At 33.1% G+C, this 19,811-nt stretch overlaps 1 protein-coding gene across 2 annotated transcripts in view; it reads right to left on the minus strand.

Moving 5' to 3' along the window:
* The window catches only part of BDP1 (B double prime 1, subunit of RNA polymerase III transcription initiation factor IIIB), an 89,240-nt gene that overhangs the window by 23,970 nt on the left and 45,459 nt on the right, over nt 1-19,811 (minus strand). For both annotated transcript variants that reach the window (XM_031966806.1, XM_023495817.2), the window contains exons 16-25: nt 17,104-17,237; nt 12,382-12,589; nt 11,430-11,614; nt 8,522-9,971; nt 7,641-7,819; nt 6,678-6,882; nt 5,536-5,663; nt 5,118-5,322; nt 4,436-4,641; nt 2,415-2,796 (exon numbers count right to left, since the gene is read on the minus strand). In XM_031966806.1, coding sequence (XP_031822666.1) covers nt 2,415-2,796; nt 4,436-4,641; nt 5,118-5,322; nt 5,536-5,663; nt 6,678-6,882; nt 7,641-7,819; nt 8,522-9,971; nt 11,430-11,614; nt 12,382-12,589; nt 17,104-17,237 — 3,282 coding nt within the window. The remainder of the gene's footprint in view (nt 1-2,414; nt 2,797-4,435; nt 4,642-5,117; nt 5,323-5,535; nt 5,664-6,677; nt 6,883-7,640; nt 7,820-8,521; nt 9,972-11,429; nt 11,615-12,381; nt 12,590-17,103; nt 17,238-19,811) is intronic.

Below are 19,811 nucleotides of genomic sequence, written 5' to 3' on the forward strand. Positions count from 1 at the left end.
TAAGTGTTAGACCTAAACCAATCATATAAATTCTCTGGGCCTTAGTTTCTTTACCTAGAAAATGGTTTGCTATTTTCTTAACTAGGCTGTTTTGAAGACAAAATGAAATAAAAAGTGAAGGTACTTTTTTTAAAAATTAAGATTTTATAAAACACAAGGCACAGTAACATCAATTATACATGCTATTTAGAGAACAGACAAGATGTTTGGAGAATAGGCTATTCTAAATAACTAAAGGTTAGTTTCTTTTATTTGTTTGTTTTAACACTTTTTGATAAACTAGCTAAAATGTTTCGTATTTATATGTCCTAGAAAATGGAACTTTAATGACAATTCCTATGACAAACTGCTATTCACATCCTAGGACATCAGTATAATGCTACATAGTCCCCAGGGCATACATATATTGAAACTTGTTTTCCTATAACCAGATAACTAATTTCCATTTACTGTTCTTTCAAAAATAAGCCTAAGTATAGAATGTATATCTGATGAATTCCTGTGCAGTTATGTAAATAGCTATATTTTGGCAAAATTAATTACTAAGTGAAAGGCCAAATTAACCTGTGCTTTTTTTTACCTCTCAGAAATTTTCTTTGCCAATTTTATTGGTGTCATCTGAATTTTTGCCAGTACTCAAAAAGAATCTTTTATTTCCACACCAATAAATACTTTAAGCTTCTTCCTAATTAGCTTTGTCCTTCTTCCTAATTACTTTCTGTAAGGGTCCATTAGAAAGGTCAGGCAAGCACAACTGGGATGTAAGTAGGCCAATGGTCTCAAGGTCCCTGGATGTGATTAGGAACTTCCTTCGTGGGTAGAACCTCCAGCCACAACAGGAATCCTAAACACTCTGAAATCGCATCAGGTACAGGATGTAATAATATCCATCATCAATTGGCTTGTGCCTGTGACCTTATAGACCCTATATAAGCTCAGAGGAGGAAGGACTCAACCCTTTTACTCTTTTCCATCTCTTTTCCACCTTCTTCACCTGGAGCTCGGCCTTGGAGAGAGAAGCTAAAATATTGCAGGAGTTATAGAGTAAGGTGTAAACCACATGAATAAAGTCCAAGTTTGTTTGCCAAAACTCTTGGGTATTCTGTTGTGCTCAAACTGCATCCATATGAGATAGTGGCCAGAGGATTTCTGGAGACCTCAAAAAGAGGTAAGATTTATAACATTTACCAGAGTTTCTCTGATTTAGACCTAGGAAACAGGATCAATTAGCGGAAGTTGAGTGCAAGAGTGGCACTTAACAACTTTCCAAACACTTTCAAGTTTCTGTGCTTTAATTTTCTAGGGAACCTTTGACTTTTGAAACTAATCATTTCTGCTAATAACCAGTGGAAGCATGCTGCACTTACTCCAATGGTCATAAATGGAATTTGGTTTCCTAATCTATTCTTTTGCTTCTGGTCAGTCCCTAGGACTAAATTATCTCAGTTTATAATTTCAGTACTATCATCAAAATCTGGCCATCTTTTAAGATTATATAATGATCAATACTGATGGACATGGCTCTTCTCAACAATGAGACGATTCTGGCCAGTTCCAATGATCTTGTGATGAAGAGAACCATCTACACACAGAGAAAAGACAGTGGGAATTAAGGGTGGATCACAACATATCATTTTTACTACTTCTATTGTTGTTTGCTTGAATTTTATTTTCTTTCTCATTTTTTTTCCTGATCTGATTCTTCTTGTGCAGAAAGATAATTATATAAATACATATGCCTATGTTGAATTTACATATATATTTTAGTACGTTTAACATATACTGAATTACTTGCCATCTAGGAGAGGGGATGGAAGGAAGGAGGGAAATAGGAAAAAACAAGGTTTTGCAAGGATCAGTGGTGAAAAATTATCCATGCAAATGTTTTGAAAATAAAAAGCTTGAATAAAAAAAAAGAAGAAGAAGAAGAATCTGGCCATGTTTCTTAGGCCTTTGGAGCTCTAACAGCCATTAAAATCAGTGGCTCGGGAATTCTTTGCTCCAATCTCTTGGGGATCCTGGGAGGTCTGTGACTAGTTAAAAAGGACAAAATATTAAAACCCATGTTTACTGAAAGAACTAGAAAAACACAATGGGCTAAAATATGCCCCAGTCAATGGGCTCTAAAAAATAATGACAATCATCCATATGGGTGCACAGCTACCCTGGAGAGCTTTGATGCCCATGTGTAAACAGCTGTTCCAACTACCCACTTTTCTCAAAGTCTACTGCTGTTATTATTGTGTTTGACCCACAGAGTTGAGCAATACACATTTCTTCCTTGTTTTTATGGATTTAATTAGTCTAAGGCAACATAAAAGTTTTAAAATCCTTCCAAAAAAGAAAAATGTTACATGAATATAAAAGAAACCTAAGCAATAATACAATGTTAGGGAATCAAAAACTTTGCATACCTCTTCCATAGTTTCCTCAATTTGGGCAGAAACAGGTTCTGGTGACCGAAGTCCTATAGGTACAAACACCGGTGCCTTGTTGACTTCTTCTGGTGCAAGATGGTAGTTTTCTTCCTCATATTCAGACTCTTCTATATCCTCTTCATCCTCTTCGTGAGAAGCTCGGAGTGTCACTAAAACTGCCTTTGAGGACTTAGGTTCTTTCCTAGAAATCCTCCCACGGACACGTTTGGACCCACGTCCTTTGCTGAAATTTTGTTTAGACTTGCGCTGTGTTCTCCTGTCCGTATTATCCATCTCACACTCAGAGGTTGAAGAAGTAACTATTCTTCGACCCAAAGTATTTTTCAGAGAACCTGGTTCTTTTGATTGTTGCATATATCTAAATGGTCATTTTAAAAAAATATTGTGGTCACTTGACAAAAACAACTTTTTAGGGAAGTTTTATTAACAACATTATTAACTATAAAGGCCTAATATGAAGTATAAGTTTAAATCATTAAAACAAAAATTATCACCACCCATTTTAATGGCTTATTTCTTTAAAGAATTATAATTCATGGAAAGAGTTCATGAACAAAGTGAAATATACTCTGGTGAGTGAGTGTGTGTGTGTGTGTGTGTACACACACATACAAAATAATAGCAATGTTCTAGAATGTTCAGCTATAAATGACTTTTGTTATTCTAAGTAATACAATTAGCCACAACTACTCTGAAGGATTTACAATGAAAAATCCTATCTATATTCAAAGAAGGAATGATTATGTCTGAATACAGATCAAAGCAGTCTCTATTTCTCCATTTTTAACTTAATTTTTCTTGAGATTTTTATTTTCAATAGAGTGGAAGATATGTTTTCTTTTACAACTTAACTTTTATGGAAATATTTTGTATAATTTCACATGTAGTTTCTTAATTGTGGGTGGGAAAAAGGGAGAGAACCTAGAATTCAAAAATCTTAAAAATAAACATAAAAGAATTTGTTTTGTATGTAACTGGAAAAAAATATTAAATAAATTTTGTAAGAAAAAGAATTACAATTCAGTTCATCAAAACTTCCTATTATTGTTTCATATTCAGTAGTAAATTCAATTTTTGATCAAGCACATGTAAAAACCCATAGCAATATTTTCATCCTGGGCTAGCTTCTCTTCTCCAACCAAATGGAAAATGGAATAGCCAATTATTTAAGAAAAAGTGTAGAAATAAAGGTAAAGAGGCATTAATATTAAGGAACTTTATAATAGAAAGCTTGTTATTTTTTTTAAAATTCATGAGGATATTCCAAGAAACAGGTAAAAGAAGCTAAATAAAGCCGTGGCAGAGGTATATTCTCCGAGTGAATGGCTTCCAGCTTTGCTTGTTAGAATGTGGTAATGAAAGAACCTGGAATGCTTTTTTCCATTTCTCCATTTCCAGTGTAACATCACTTAGTCTCCCAATTCTCCCTACCTATTCACTTTTAGTCAGTGGGGACATTTCCTACCTGGACAGATTCCATCAAAGTGAGATGCACTCTATACTAAAGATTTAACTTGGCATTGGGAAATAAAAATTTTTATATTCATTCATAGACAAAGGAGAAAACCTTGAAAAAGGAGAACATAAGGCAAAAGGGCAAGAATAATCAAAATTTAGAAAAGAAACTATCCTCTATGAATGGAATAAATAAAAGGTATTCAAAGAAGACTGGAGATATGTTTAATTTTCTAAATAGAGAAATTATGTTACATTAAGCTAAAAGTAGTTAGGTAAGTCTTCTGCATAGAGTACTGGATCTGAAGTTGGGAAGACTCAAGTTCAATTCCCCCCCCCCCCCCCCAGATAAATCATGTGATCCTGGACAAATCACTTAACTATGTTTCCTCATCTATAAAATGGGGATAATAATAGCCCCCTAACTCTAAGGGTTATGGTGAAGATAAAATGAGATAACAGTTATAAAGTTCTTTGTAAATATTAAAGCACTATGCAAGTGTTATTATTATTGCTACTATTATTCTGTTATGAAACTGTACCTTGTTGATTTATTTAGAAGTTGCTCTTCAACACCTACAGATGACGAAGTAACTCCTGGAGCACTGTGGCCACCATATTCCAACTGTTTGTCAAAGGAATCCAGTTTTTCTGACTGACTATAGTCTTTAGGCAAGATAGAATCTCTAAAATCCACACATTCTTTTCTTGCTGCAATCCCCAAGGATGACAGTAGCTCTGTTTTATCCTTAAATATGAAATTTTTAAAAAATGTTTTTAGGTTTCACAACTTGGTTTGTTTCTGTATTTTGACCTAAACTTGTTCAAAATATGCATAATGAATTCATGAATCCTTTTAATGTTCAAAGATCCAAATTCCCAGAAAGAGAAGTAGAAGACTCCCAAAAGTATGCTTTTCTCCATGACCATGATAGAAAAGAATTCATTAGATCTAGGTGACTTTAAAAACCTTGGATTTTTCTACAAGGCATAGTTTAACAAATACTAAAATAAATTACAAAAACACTTAAAATAATTGCTATAAATAAAAGCAAATTAAACACTGAGTTGTTTCTCAATACATAATTTGACAATGTACTTTTGATTAAAAAACTATCAAAACAAAACCCATAATCTTAAACAAAGTGCCTATTGAAACATTAAATCATCTCTTTTAAAAGATATGAAATCAATCTGTAGAGGCAGATTTAAAAAGAATCTCACTTTTAGAGACTGGTGGATATCAGAGTCTTCTTGCTGTAACAACTTATCTTCTATTTTTCTTGTGTCATTTTTATTTGGCACAATCTTTTCTGTTCCAGGCTCTTCTTTCTTTCTGTACACACTCCCCAAATTTGGCTTAGCTGTTTGAAATCGGCTCCTTCTCCACTGTGCTGGACTGATAGCATGAAGTTTATATTTATCCTTGCTTTAAATTAAAAATTTAAAAATTAGTGACAGTAGTAATTATTTATAGCAAATATTTTTAGAAGAAAATTTCTTATTGTTTAAAAAGTTTGCATATAAACTGACTATATAAAAATAAGTATATATTTCATATGCCATAATTAATTATAAAAAATTATCCATTTATATTTTTAAAGTTTTACATTTTCTTTGATGATGTCAAGGCCAAACTCACCTTATCTGTTCACTTACAACTTCAGTTCTGCCAACTTGCAAATTTTCTTCTCCTATCCTTTGATTTTTACTTCCACACGGACTGTGGACTTCAGAAGGTCCAACTTCACTTTCAATTTTAGAATTTGGCTAAAAAACAAAGTTAGGCCATGCTATGTAATAGAAGAAAAATAAACATGTAGGATTTGTTTTTCTAAAAAGCAGAAAATACACCTAGGAATTATATGAACCAAAATAATGTCTAAAACTATATAGTCTTTGCATATAAAATTTGTTGGTATAAATTTCTTTAAAAGATTATAATATAAACAATCAAATTAGCAACCAAATGTTAAAAACCTATTTACAATCAAATAATAGAAGAGAAAAGAATAAAAGGATTTATTTCCATCTACATGTAAATTTCAGCATACTTTTTTTTCCTTTTTTTCCCCCAAGGCAATTGGGATTAAGTGACTTGCCCAGGGTCACACAGCTAAGAAGTGTTAAGTGTCTGAGATCACATCTGAACTCAATATCCTTTTGACTTCAGGGCTGGTGCTCTATCCACTGTGCCATCTAGCTATCCCCAGTATACATTTTTTAAACTACATTTAAACTAGAGATCTGGTAAGGAACTTCCTCTACCAAGGCAAACTGATATCTTATCTATAACTTAAGAGTCTGAAAGAGTTGCCTAAAGCACTGAGTGCTCAGCAACACAAAATTAGGATATGAACCTGATTCTAGGCTAGGCCAATAGCCTCTATTCAAAATGCCCAGTTTACATCAAGTGTTAACTCAGGAATAATTTACTTTTAAAATATAATAGGCTCCCTTCATGAAAACAAAAAAAGGTGTAAAAGCACTTTTTTTTTAAGCTCAAATGAAAAAAGACCAAATCATCTTTAATCTAGTGCCTTTGTGAGAGAAGGACTAAAAAAACCAGAACTAGATGATACAGATTTCTTTAGTCATACAGCTAAATACTAGTAAAACAAGTGACATATGTAATCTTGGAGAGACTTAGTATAAACGTGATAGATTCTTGTCATATAAGCAAATTACCTAATTTGTCTCTGGAATAGCTTCTGAGTTACTACCTCATGCGTTTCCATCAATATTCCTGACACAATTCCACAAAATTACAGAAGACTAACTTACAATGGTGAATTCACTTTCAGATTCATTCTTATGCTGAATTATTCCTTCTTCCTTATCTCCTTCTTCAGGAATACATTTTCCTGTTGTCCTGGATCCTCTCCGTTCTACTTTGCTTATGTTTGGTCTAGGCCTCTTAAAACGGCCCCTCATTCGTTGTATAGGTTGGGTATCATTTGTCTTAATTTCTTGCTGGAAATTCTTGATGCTAAGAGTGCGAGAGAATGGAGAGGGGAAAAAAGCTATTATTACTTAAAGCTTAAAAAAAGCATCCTGATGAAATAAAACTTGAATCTCTGAACTATAATAAATTAGGATAATTTAAATTCATAAGTGACTTCCTTTTATGTTAATATTATCAAAGATATTAGGTTAAAATTACTTAATATACTTATTATTAATAATTAGTGAACATAAATTTTTTAAAATGTATCTCTCCCCCAACCTTAGAAGAAGGTACTATCTTGTTTTTCTAGTTACAACCCCAAAATTTAGCCAGAGCTTAGCATATAATAAGCACTTAAATGCCTTTCATTCATTTTTAAGGAAAAAACTAGGTTAAATATCTTTGGGGCATCAACTATAACTTAGAGTAAAATAAAAGATAATTTTGCAGTCTTAAGAGCTAGAAGTAACTTCAGAGGCCATCTAATCCAATTTGTAATTAACTATGAATCACCTCTGCAATATAACCAACAAAAGGAAACCTAACACCATTCAGAGCTTAACAAAAATGCATATAAAATTTCTCAATTCTTAAAACATAATGACTAAAAGTTCATTAAAAACTGCTGAACTATAAATGTTTACTTTGACATTTTTGGGCATTAACTATACCAAAAGATAAAGCAGATTAATTTTCAAATATGTTTTATATGGCTATAAAAATGAATGGAATTTTTTTTTAAATCTACCCTATTTTCCCTTTCCCTTATCCTACCAAACAATAATAGTAAAACTTTTTACCATGCAGAAACAGTGAAACCATTTTCTTGGGCTTCTATAATTGGAGACTTCTCTTCACAACTCTTTGAATCTAAGAGCTTTTTTGGGCTCTGTTCATTTAAAATCAGGTTTGTTTCCCCCTTTTCTGGACCTGGTTTTTCATATTTAATTGCTGTCTTTTGAGAACATTCAGCTGCATCCTGAAAAGCATATTACAATGAATTATTTTAAATACCAAGAAGATAACTATAAACACTACTAATAGGAAAGCACTAAGGTATTTTAAAACAAGGTACCAAATTATTTTTAGCCTAAAAAGTTTTCTATTTATATAAAATGCTCAAATATTCATCAGTGTGAACAATGGATTTCACTTTACATTAAGTATATGACCATATATCACAGGAAATAACATGGTTCTGCACTAACTCATGAAAGCTGTGTTTAAATTAAACAAATATGTAATAAAATATATATATATTCTTAACTTTTTATACAGTATTTTTACTTCCACTATCTGACATTGTCCAACAACCCAGTGAGACAAGTTAAGATACTATTATTACCATGTTCAGATGAAGAAATTGAATCAGAGAGTTGTAAATGTGAAATCAATATAGTGTTAATGAAAAAGACTGGTCAAGAACCTAGGCTTGCCAACTTCACAATAAGCTCTTTCCATGTTCTTGTCTATGATTGTCTGTGATTATGACTCCTAAATGTTTATACCTTAAGTTATGTGGTTTAACTCAAAGAACAAATAATGGGAAGGCAAAAACCATGTGCAGAAATCCTGAGGTGACTAATTTCAAGAGCCTAATTACCTATAGCTAGTCATAATTAGTTATGCTTGTGACTAAAAGTTTCCAAAAATACTTAAAATATTAAGTAGAATCACTTACATTTTGACAAGGGTGGTTGATGTCCTGAATGGGAAGGGCATCATATTGAGGGCAGGAAGCAGTAACTTGAACAGGGGAGACTTCATCTTCAGGAGAGAAGGCAACAACTTGGGTGGGGGAGGCACTGACTTGAAGGGAGGAAGCAGCAACTTGAAGGGGGGAAGTATTGACTTGAAAGGGGGAGACATAAACCTGAAAGGGGGAGGTATCATCTCGAGTGGGGGAGGCAGTCATTTGAGGGGGAGAGGGATTAGTTTGAGAGAGAGACACATCATCTTGATGGGGGGAGTCAACGACTTGAAGAGAAGAAGCAGTCAACTGAGGAGGAGAGGAAGCATAGGTTTGATCAGGAAAAGCACCAACTTGAAGGGATAAGGCATCCTCTTGAGAGGAGATATCACCTTGAAAAGGGGAGGCTTCACTTTGAAGAGGGGAGGCCTCATCATGAAGGGATGAAACTTCACCTTGAAGGGAGAAGGCATTGTCTTTAAATGAGGAGGCTTCATCATGAAGAGAGGAAGTATCACCTTGAAGGGAGGAAGCATCACCTTGAAAGGAGGAAGCATGAGCTTGAATGGACGAAGCATCACATTGAAGGAAGGAGGATTCACCTTGAATGGATAAAGCATCACCTTGAAGAGAGAAGGCTTTATCATGAAGGGACAAAGCATCACCTTGAAGGGAGGAGGCCTCATCATGAAGGGAGGAAGCTTCACCTTGAAGGAAGGAGGCCTCATCATGAAGGGAGGAAGTTTCACCTTGCAGGGACAAAGCATCACCTTGAAGGGAGCCAGTGCCTTTAAGTGAGGAAGCATCACCTTGAAGACAGGAGGCCTCATCATGAAGGGAGGAAGAATCATCTTGAAGAGGGAAGGAATCATTTTGAAGGAAGGAAGCATTTTGTTGAAGTGGGAAGGCTACATCTTGAAGTGAGGAGGCTTCACCATGTAGGGGAGAAGCATTGTCTTGAAGGGGAAAGGCTTCGTCTTGAAGTGGAGAGCTTTTGCCTTGAAGGCAGGCATCATCTTGAAGGGGAGAAGCACTGTCTTGAAGTGGGAAGGCAACAAGTTGAGAGGGGGAGGAAGATATCTGAGGGGGTATGGAATCACTCTGAGGAGAAATGGAATCATCTTTAGGGGAGCAGGCATCAACTTGGGGGGAAGAGGCAGTGACTTTAGTTGGGGAGGAATCATCTTGACAGGAGGAAGAATTAACTTGAAGAAGAAAGGCATCTTCTTGATGGGGGAAGATGGCATCCTGTTTATGATCATGTTGAATCATAATCTCCAATTTTCCTGTTTCCTTTTTCTCCAATAACTCACATTTTTCTGCTTCAAGAACTCCACTTTTTTCAACTGCTCTTCCTAAGTTTGGTCTTGGTCTCTTGAATCGACTTCTCACAAAAGGGTTTTTTTTAACTACAGGGAGCTTTTCATCTTGAGAACATTTGCTTTTGAGAAGAATAATATTAAACATAAGAAAGTAGTTAATGCTACAAAAGAAACTTAAAAGCAAATTCTTTTCTACCTACAGTTAGAAAGGGGCCCTGGTTTAAAAGCAGCCATTTAAGCGTCAAAGAGAAATTATTAATATTTGTGAGAAAAGGTGACAGTATGGAGAGAGCACTTGTATGTATGTAAATAGTATTGGTATGTCAACAAATTGGGGTTTTAAGCTAGGACACAACCATGTATCATAAGAGTCTCATCAATGAAATAAAATTTGCATTACTTAAACACTTAAAGAGTATTTTTCCACACCTAATAAGCTTTGCCTTGCTAGCTCCCTCTTCTCCCATAACTATCAAATTCTCCAAGCTTATTCTTGTGCCTAAGGAAGCTGTTCAATTTTGGTTTTTTTCTTCCTTTTTTATTTTACTACTGTAGTTCCATAATCCTTATTCTTTGAGAATCACTCTATTTCATTTTTTTCAACCTGGACTGAGAAAAAACACCAGATTTGGCAATTAAGAAATTCTTGTTAACTACGGAGAAAAAGTTTCATTCGAGTAATGAGGACAGAAGAGACTTCAACAAAGGGTTGTGGGATAAGCTGAAGTACAAGGGAAGAGGAGACAATGTGTTTAGACAAGTTTTTGAGGAATGTATCTGAAAAAGGAAATAGGGATAGAGGATAACATATTTAAGGAACTAGAGGACTTAGTAAAGGTTTCTGAAAGATGAAGAAGGCTGAACAAGTTTGAAGATAGTAGGGAAAAAAGGCAGGAGAGACACTGAAGATGAGAAAGAAGGACAGAAGAATCTCAGAGAAGAAAGACAGAATAATATGCTGGAAAAGATCAAAGAAGAGGGGATCAAGGGCACATTAGAGAGGAGAGGTTATCCTGGCAGAAAGAGCTACCTTATTATCAGAGATTAGAGGAAAGGAGAGATTTTATTAAGGGACTTTGAGATGATGAGAAAAAGAGAAGACAAACATTACCAGATCTTCTATAAGACAGTGTTTTATCTTATTTAAACTTTGTATTTCCTACATTGCTTAGCTCAGTGCTCTGAATACAGTAGGTATTTTATGTTGAATATATTAAATGTTTTTAATTTATTCCTCCCTTAGCTCAGTGCTCTGAATACAGTAGGTATTTTATGTTGAATATATTAAATGTTTTTAATTTATTCCTCCCTTTTTATTCTTGTATCCCTGATTTTACAGTTACTTCTTTTCATCAAGAGCTGAGATGAGCTCTAAGTTAATAAAATTGTGTCCCTTTTGAGTCATTTGATCCCCAGATCATCATCTAATAATTTAGCATTATTTTCTTGGTTTCCCTTTTGTTATGGCATTCTTAAATTTTGTTTTTCTCTCCTAGAGCATCAGAAAACCTATCTAAATTACTATCAATTATCAACAATTTTTTTTCTTCCTCTTATAAATATATCCACTTAGATACCTTTTGACAACATCTGAAACTTGCTCCACTTCAGTTGTAAATTGTGTTTCCTTATCTTCTTCATCTCCTTCTACAAAAGATATGCCAGAAGGCTTCAGAGGAATTACTGGATTTGAGATCTCCTTTTGAGAAGGTATTTCTTTTTCAAATGCTTCAACAGGAAGTGGTACTCTACAGTTTATGATCTAAAAATGACATATAATAATCAACTAATGCACAAGCATTGTTTCAAGTGTCTAGAATTTCCTCAAGTAACTCTATAACCAATACATTTTTATGAAGCCCTGTCAAATCTTTATCTCAGATAAAAAAATTCTGAAATTGTGAATTCTTCCTAGCTACTTTTATGTTAAAATCTTCTATTCCTTAGGCTACTTATTAAAACTCAGAAATCTAACAGATAAGATATATTAGAAAGTGATCACTAATCAAATGTCTTAAAAATAATGGAACATCAATTAATGCAACCAGAACCCTCAAGTAAAAGGAAAAATTTTTTTCAAACATCAAAGAATCAAATAGTGGGTTAGTATTAGTTTAAAAATGAATCCTCAGAAATATCCTATAAGAACAGATTCATTCTAATTTTCTATACATCTTACATCTTATATCTACAATATTATCATATTTAGAAGCATCACCTTGAAGGGATATCATCTACATATCTACAATAATACAGAATGATAACTTACAAAACAAATGATAACCTTGAGGTATGATAAAATCTCAAATCAGGAAATGTTTAGAGTCTTTCAGATGCTGTCTTAGACCAATTTTCTCTGTTTACATATGAGATTAACTGGGATCATGAAAGAAACTGGCCTATCCAAAGTAATTTATAGCATTAATTTCTGCTACAGTGCATACCTAAAGACCATATTATGTCCGCTAATAACTTCTCTGAAAAAATAACTAAAAATATTCTTAATAAAGAAAAATGCATAAAACTTACATCTGGGAAGGGAAGAGAACTGAATTCAGCATCAGTTTGAAGCAAATCTGACTCTATTTTCTTAGTAACACTTTCCTTGGGTGCCTTTTCCCCTATTCTAATTTCACTTCTTCCAGCAGCTCTTCCTATGTTAGGTCTTGGCTTCTGAAATCGTGTTCTCCTTAATGGTCTTTGTATGAGTGTATCTGATTTATTGCCATCTTGCAGACTGTCAAAAACAATGCAAAATCATAAACAAACTTTTCATTCTTTTAGTGAAAGTTATAGTACTTAAGGAATTGTGCTAGAATATACAGAAACCTCAGGAAGGAAAGGAAAAGAAATATTTCATCTTATGAGAAAACAGTAAATAACAAAACCAGTAAGTACTTAAAGCTGATCTAGATAAGATCATAGAAAAACCAACAAGATGATAGTGAGCTGCCTCTTTTCAGTATTATAATCCTGAAAATTAACACAAGCCACCCCAAAAGAAAATCACAATATCAGCAAATAGGAATGGTCCAGTGATGTACAGAAATTATGCTATTTCTGCTTCCTGTAATGACAAGAAAATAAATAAATACATGTGTGCCATATGCAGGGTGGGAAAATGGGTTAAAGTTTAGGGGGAACATCTTTACATTCTCTAGATCATTCTCTAGATTATATACCTTGACAGAATGACAAGAGAATTTAAAAGAAAAACAAAGAAGGAAAAAATCTGAAGAGATTCAGAGTAATCCTAACTTTTTTTCAAGAGGATATAGTTGGTAAAAGATTGTCACAGAAAAAAAAAAAGTAAAGGACCTTCATTAGCACGATCTAAGGGTTTAGAGGATCTTTTTTTAGATTATGGTGCTATCTTTGATCAGTCACATATCATGAGAAGATGAAGATGGGTTTCAACCAGTGTAGATTTGGGGGGAAAAAAAATTGATGAGATCAAAGATCAAAAGGAAGAGAAAACTCTGCAGAGTTTGACATGTATGCAGTACAGATTTTGGAAAAAGAGATTGCAAACTGTTCAGTTTGAATAAAAGTAATGGATACTAAGCCCTATAATTCTGTTAATATAATTGTCAAAATAGTAGTAGGCTATCTCAGAGATAAAATTCTGTTTTGAAATACAAGTAATTGCAATGAAGAATGACAAAGGGAAGTTATCCACAGACACCACAAAGATGTAGCTACTCAGTTCACTGATCAAATGAGATTTTTAAAATATACCTACAATGAAACACTTTTTATATTTATCAAAAACTGGAAATGAAATAGGTACCCAGACTGAAGAATGATGCTGGACAAATAGCAAAAACAATTCTGAAGAGCATGATCTGAAGCAAAACAAAATAAGCAGAACCAGGAAAACAAAATGCAATTACTTCAACAATAATGCAAACAAAAAGAACAAAAACACCAATTGAATTCTGTGTAATTATAAGACCAACCAAACTTTGTTCTTGAAAATAAAGTTAAGAAACTATCACTGTTTCTTAATTACAGAAAGGGAAGCCTAAAAGGAAGCATAGACAAATAAGATAGATTTAAAACTATATGTTAAATTATATAACTAAAATGAAAAGCAAGCTATACATTACGTAAACTTGAAGGATTACATATATTACTCTTTTCTGTTTTGTTTCATATATAGAGATATACATGTGTATATACATACATATTATATATTATTTATATTTGGTGTTACATTGAAATTTTTTTTAATTAAGGAAAAAAAAGAATACTGTCAGATATGACTAATGTTTTATTTCTTGGATTTGCTGAACTGTTTTATTTTCCTATCTTTGTTTTTGGGAAATGAATATGATAACTTAATATTCCTAGCTTTGTGACCCTGTCCAAGTCATTTAACATCAATTGTCTCACAAAAAAAAAAAAAAGGAATGAAATGAATGTGATATAAACAAAAGACTGACTTAAAAAAAAAAGTAAAAAAGTTGAGAGGGCTAAGTATAACATCTTTTTAAGTATATTGGGGACAACAAAAAGTCAATAAATAAAGCTACTGCATAGAGTGAAAAGGATGATAATTAATAACAAACTTTTTCTGAGGATTCCCCCCAATACATATCTTCGTACTAAGAAAGAAGTAGCAGTACCTCTTAGACTAATAGAACTAAGTTTAAAACAGAAACCAAGATGTAACTTGTCAATGTTTATAATTATGGACACTCTATTTTACTGTTGGTGACCAAGAAATTGGTTCAATCATATTGGAAAATAATTAAGTGAAATTATTAAGTGATTAAAACGTCCATAATGTTCATGGTAAAAGTAATATCTTAACCCCTAACCCAAAATGCAGATTAGGACAATTTTTCCTTTCAAAGTACTGAAACATTTCTTTAAACCGAGTGGATGAGTAAACTATGATCTCTGACTATTAGCATTACTTTTTACCAATTAAATGAAACTCAAGAGTGAGGGTAAGATAATTCTCAGACATTTGTCCAGTAGGTCACAATGGACCAAACAGGCAAGGAAACTGCTCAGCAGAATTTGAGATAATTTTAATGACTACACTTTTGAATAACCTTCTCCAGTTGTGGTTGAGCCATTTTTCAGCAGTGTTCATCTGTCCTTGCTCTTATTTAGAATTTCCTTGGCAGGTATATTACAATGATTTGCCATTTCCTTCTCCAGCTCATTTTACAGATGAAAAAACTGAAGCAAACAGAGTGAAATGATTTGCACTGGGCCATACAACCAGTATGTTGTAGTTTTTTGTTTTTTTTTAGTCTAAGGCCAGATTTGAACTTATGAAGATGAATCTTCCTGATGCCAGGCCCAGAACTTTATCCACTGTGCCATCTAGCTACCCTTAATAACACTTCTGTTACAAGCTAAGTAAATCAATCCCACTTTGTTTACTAGTGATTTGACCTATGTGTAGATCATTTGTCCCAGTACTGAATCTAAATTATCAAATCACCTGATCTAAAACATCTTTTGACTCCATCCCACCCACTGTTATGCATGAAACCCAAGAAATGGATATAAGAAATAAAAGCATCCATATCAATTTTATTTATAGCATAATGCTCTTTGCAGAGGTGAAAAACTGGAAATAATGTAGATATTCAACAATTGAGGAAGAGTTAAACAAATTATAGTATATGAATGGAACAGACTATTGCCATATTGTAAGAAACGATAAATATGATCATTTCAAACAAATCTAAGAATGTCTGTATGAATTGATGCAAAATGAAATGAGTAAAGCCAAGAGAACAATTTTTATAATAATATTGCAAAAACAAACTATGAAAGATTAAAAACTGATCAATGCAATGACCAATCACAATTCTAAAAGTCTCATGATAAAACATGCTACCCTATTTCCTAACAGAGAAGTGATGGATTCAATGCAAACTGAGATATATATTATCTGGATGTGGCCAATGTGAAAATTTGTTTTAATTATTACAAAACCTTTGTTTTTCTTTCTTTTTCCATAGGGTTAAAGGCAGAAGGAGGACCATGAGGATGAGAAAAGGAAGATTTTTTTTTTTTGGCTGAGGCAATTAGGGTTAAGTGACTTGCCTGGGGTCACATAGCTAAGAGGTGTTAAATGTCTGAGACCAAATTTGAACTTGGGTCCTCCTGACTTCAAGGCTGGTGCTCTATCCACTGTGCCACCTAGCTGCCCCTGGCAGATACTAACTAAAAAAATAAAATTTAATTTAAAGAAACAATTATGAAGCATATAGAAAAGCCAAAAAAAAAGAATTACAAACTGAAATAACCAGAAACAGAAAAACAACATGCACAATGACAACAATAATGTGAATGAAAAGTAAAAATACTTTCTTAAAAATGAACTTCTCCCTTATTTGCATAAACAGGGGACTGGTGGTATAGAAAGCATATATTATGTCAAAGTGTATTAATGTGTTTGTTGATTTTGCCAAACAGCTTTTTTTCCTCTTTTAAAATTCTTTGTTATGTCCTGAAGTCAGGAGGACCTGAGTTCAAATCTGGCCTCAGACACTTAACACTTCCTTTCTGTGTGACCCTGGGCAAGTCACTTAACCTCCAACTACCTCAGCAAAAAAAAAAAAAAAAAAGAAAAAAGAAAAAATTCTTTGTTACAAGGAATATCTATTATTTCCCTGATTAAGGAGAAGGGATATACTTGGAAGTAAAAGTGATATAAAAATAAAAGATATTTTAAAAATTGATAAATAAATAAATACAGGACAAATAAGAATTCAAGGAAGTTTTCTTCATCAATCATGCAATCCATTCATGAATAAACATTTACCTCTATGAATTCAAGGAAAAATTCTAATTCCTATCTTTATAATGCTTATGGGAAAGGCTAAGCAGAATTTTCACCACTGTTAAAAACCTTTTATCACACAAGGTATATAGAAGAAACCTTATAGAAACACTAATTTAATAAAACCAGTCCAGAATATAAAACTTAATGTTAAAAAAAATATTAAATTCTTTCAAACTTCTAAAAATTTAAAATAGTAGGTTTCCACACTTTCTCATGAGTAAGTATGAAGAATTTCCTACATCTTCCCTATAAACACAGATGTTCTAAGAAATGGAATGTCCATTCAGGCCTTCCAGCTAAGCTTTGGACAAATTAGCATGTGTAAACATAACATTTTCAATGACAATTAACTTAGAAGCATTTATTAAGCAGGTCCTGTGCTGCTAGGACTTGGGAGTACAAAGACAAAATTGTATCATTCCTGCTGATACACTTACCTCTGATTTTCTTTAAGGCTCTCAGGCTCATTTGTTTTTGACTTCTGAGAAAATTCATCTTCTTTTTCATTCTGTGAACTATTGTTCCCAACATCTAATTTGCTGAATGACTGATCTTCTGTTTCTACTTGGGCCTTCAGAATAAAAAATAGGAAACATCTTATACATTTCATAATAAATGTTACTCTAAGAAACGCACATGGTACTCCAATAATTCAAAAGTTTTTATTGGTGTGGGTAATTCCTCTATTAATGATCCCTCCACACAACAGTAAAGCTTCTTATGTCTATAACTAAAAAATCCATTGTCTGGAAATGAACCTTCAAATAATGAATCTTTCTGAATTTAGCTATGCTCAGGTTCATATGCCAAACAAAACATGTCATTAGGTTTGTAAGGGAAGTCTATTTTGGAAGAATATGCTAGTACTTATTACTGAGATAGCCTCTGAGAATATATAAGCACTGTATCACAAAAAAGCATCAAGAGTAGAATTTCAGCGGAGGAAGAAATATACCCAGTGGAGAAAGGAACTTCATTTGAAAGTCCAATCTATTGTACTTCTAGAGAAAAAAAGGTTAAGGTATCATATTTATAAATAAAATTTCAACACAATTCCTTAAATTTTATCCTTTCAATATCTGTATCAAATAGCTGATAACACTTTATATGCCTTGATTTCCTTTTTGTTTTATTTTCACATCTCTAAGAACCCATTCTTTCCCCCTTTTTATTAACACACAAAAAGTTGCTACAATATTATCCCATGATTCTCAAAATTATCTTTCCAAATACTTCTTCATTCAGTATCTTCTCTTCAGTATATTAGTCAATTAGGGATAAATATGATAATGTATATGGTCAGACATTGCTACAATATATGTCACTGAGATTCTCATGAGTCATAAGGAATCATTACAACACTCCCAATGGGTCTCTGAAAACCAAAGATACTAAAATCTGCTAATAAGAAAGGTATAGATTATTTTCATTTATTACTTTAAATATACTTACATGATTGATTTTAATACAAAAGACATTTCCTAAAATACAGTTTATTGTTCACAAAGCACAATTATGTTTTACTTATTAATAAAGGGAAGAATGTGTCCCTTAACTCTAATATTATGGTACTAATAATGACTATTATATGTAACTAGTCTTGTTGACTGACAACTATAAAAACATCAACATAAATGCAAATATGACATTTGCACATAGGTCTCACAGTTATCATTGATTTCAGACTTTGGTGTCACATCAATGACATTTGCTGAATGCCCACTATATATTAAATAGAATAATAGATGCTATGAGCAAGACAACAAGACTAGATAATACAAGTAAAGAATCTATCAGGGACCATCAGAGAAAAATTAATTAGACTGCCCATAAGGGAAATATTATAATTCACTTTTAAAAAACTTAAGTTCTACCAGTTTTTCAAAATAACAGCAGCAGAGTGCAGTGGACAGAGCACCAGACCTAGAGTCAGGAGGACCTGAGTTCAAATCCAGCCTCAAATACTTAACAGTTACTAGCTTTGTGACCCTGGAAAAATCACTTAGTCTCAATTGCCTCTCAAAAATAAAACAAAAATAGTAACAGCAGGGAACATAAAATTTTAGACAATAAATATCACTCGCAGAACATTAACAGTCAGTCTTATATACTGACCAACTTAGGAATAACTCAAACAGCCACACTTGTTTTGTCCCAGGTTTTCTTTTTCTTTTCCAAACTGTCAGCAGTGTTCCTACACTGAGAGCTGAACAAGGTGTCCCAAAAGTCATAGCATAGTTCTTGTTGCGTGGCCACTAATCACTTATCACTATATCCATTAGATTTTTGTTGTGGAGATTACATCAAAACTGTTGTGTTGCATCAAAACCTCATTTCTGCACGATGTTAAGGTCAGGATTACAAATGTAAAGCTTTCAGTCAGTGAGAAGCAACTAATGAAAGTTTTTAAGAAATCTGAAAATGACTATAGCACAAAACTGGTTACTTCAGATTTTAATCAGAAACACAAATATTTTATATTTTTAATAACTAACCTTTCAAATGTCATTTTTATAAAACTCTGTAATACTAACAAAGTTATTACAGCTTAAAAATGCATTAAGACTTTCTTATATTATGTATAAAATATCTAATTTCAAGTTTATTGAAAGGTTATGCTATTCAATATAAATCTAAAATTAGATCCCAAAGTCTTCTTAATAAAATTCAGAGGGGGGCAGCTAGGTGGCAGAGTGGATTGAGCATCAGCCCTGAAGTCAGGAGGACCTGGGTTCAAATCTGGTCTCACATACTTAACACTTCCTACCTGTGTGACCCTAGGCAAGTCACTTAACCCCAATTGCTTCAGAAAAAAAAAATTCAGAGACATAAAGATATAGACTGATATGGATTACTTTATATTTGCTATAAACACAGAAAATTATCAGTCAGTTATGTCAAAGAACCAAAATTCATAATGTACTCCAAAAAGCAAAAGTATTTACCTTTTTAAGTAATATTGTACATAGGTAAATATTAAAAATTATTCATTTTCTAAAGAAATACTTTCTGCTGAGGCAGAATTGAAAAGGAAAAGGAAGTAGAAAGCAAGAGTTGTTTAAATGAGAGGTCTTGGGAGAAGCCATGGAATTTCAAGAATTAAAGGATGGGCCACAACTACTAGGTCTGTATCCCAAATATATCA

The sequence above is a fragment of the Sarcophilus harrisii genome, chromosome 1, assembly GCF_902635505.1.
Source record: "Sarcophilus harrisii chromosome 1, mSarHar1.11, whole genome shotgun sequence".
Classification (NCBI taxonomy): domain Eukaryota; kingdom Metazoa; phylum Chordata; class Mammalia; order Dasyuromorphia; family Dasyuridae; genus Sarcophilus; species Sarcophilus harrisii.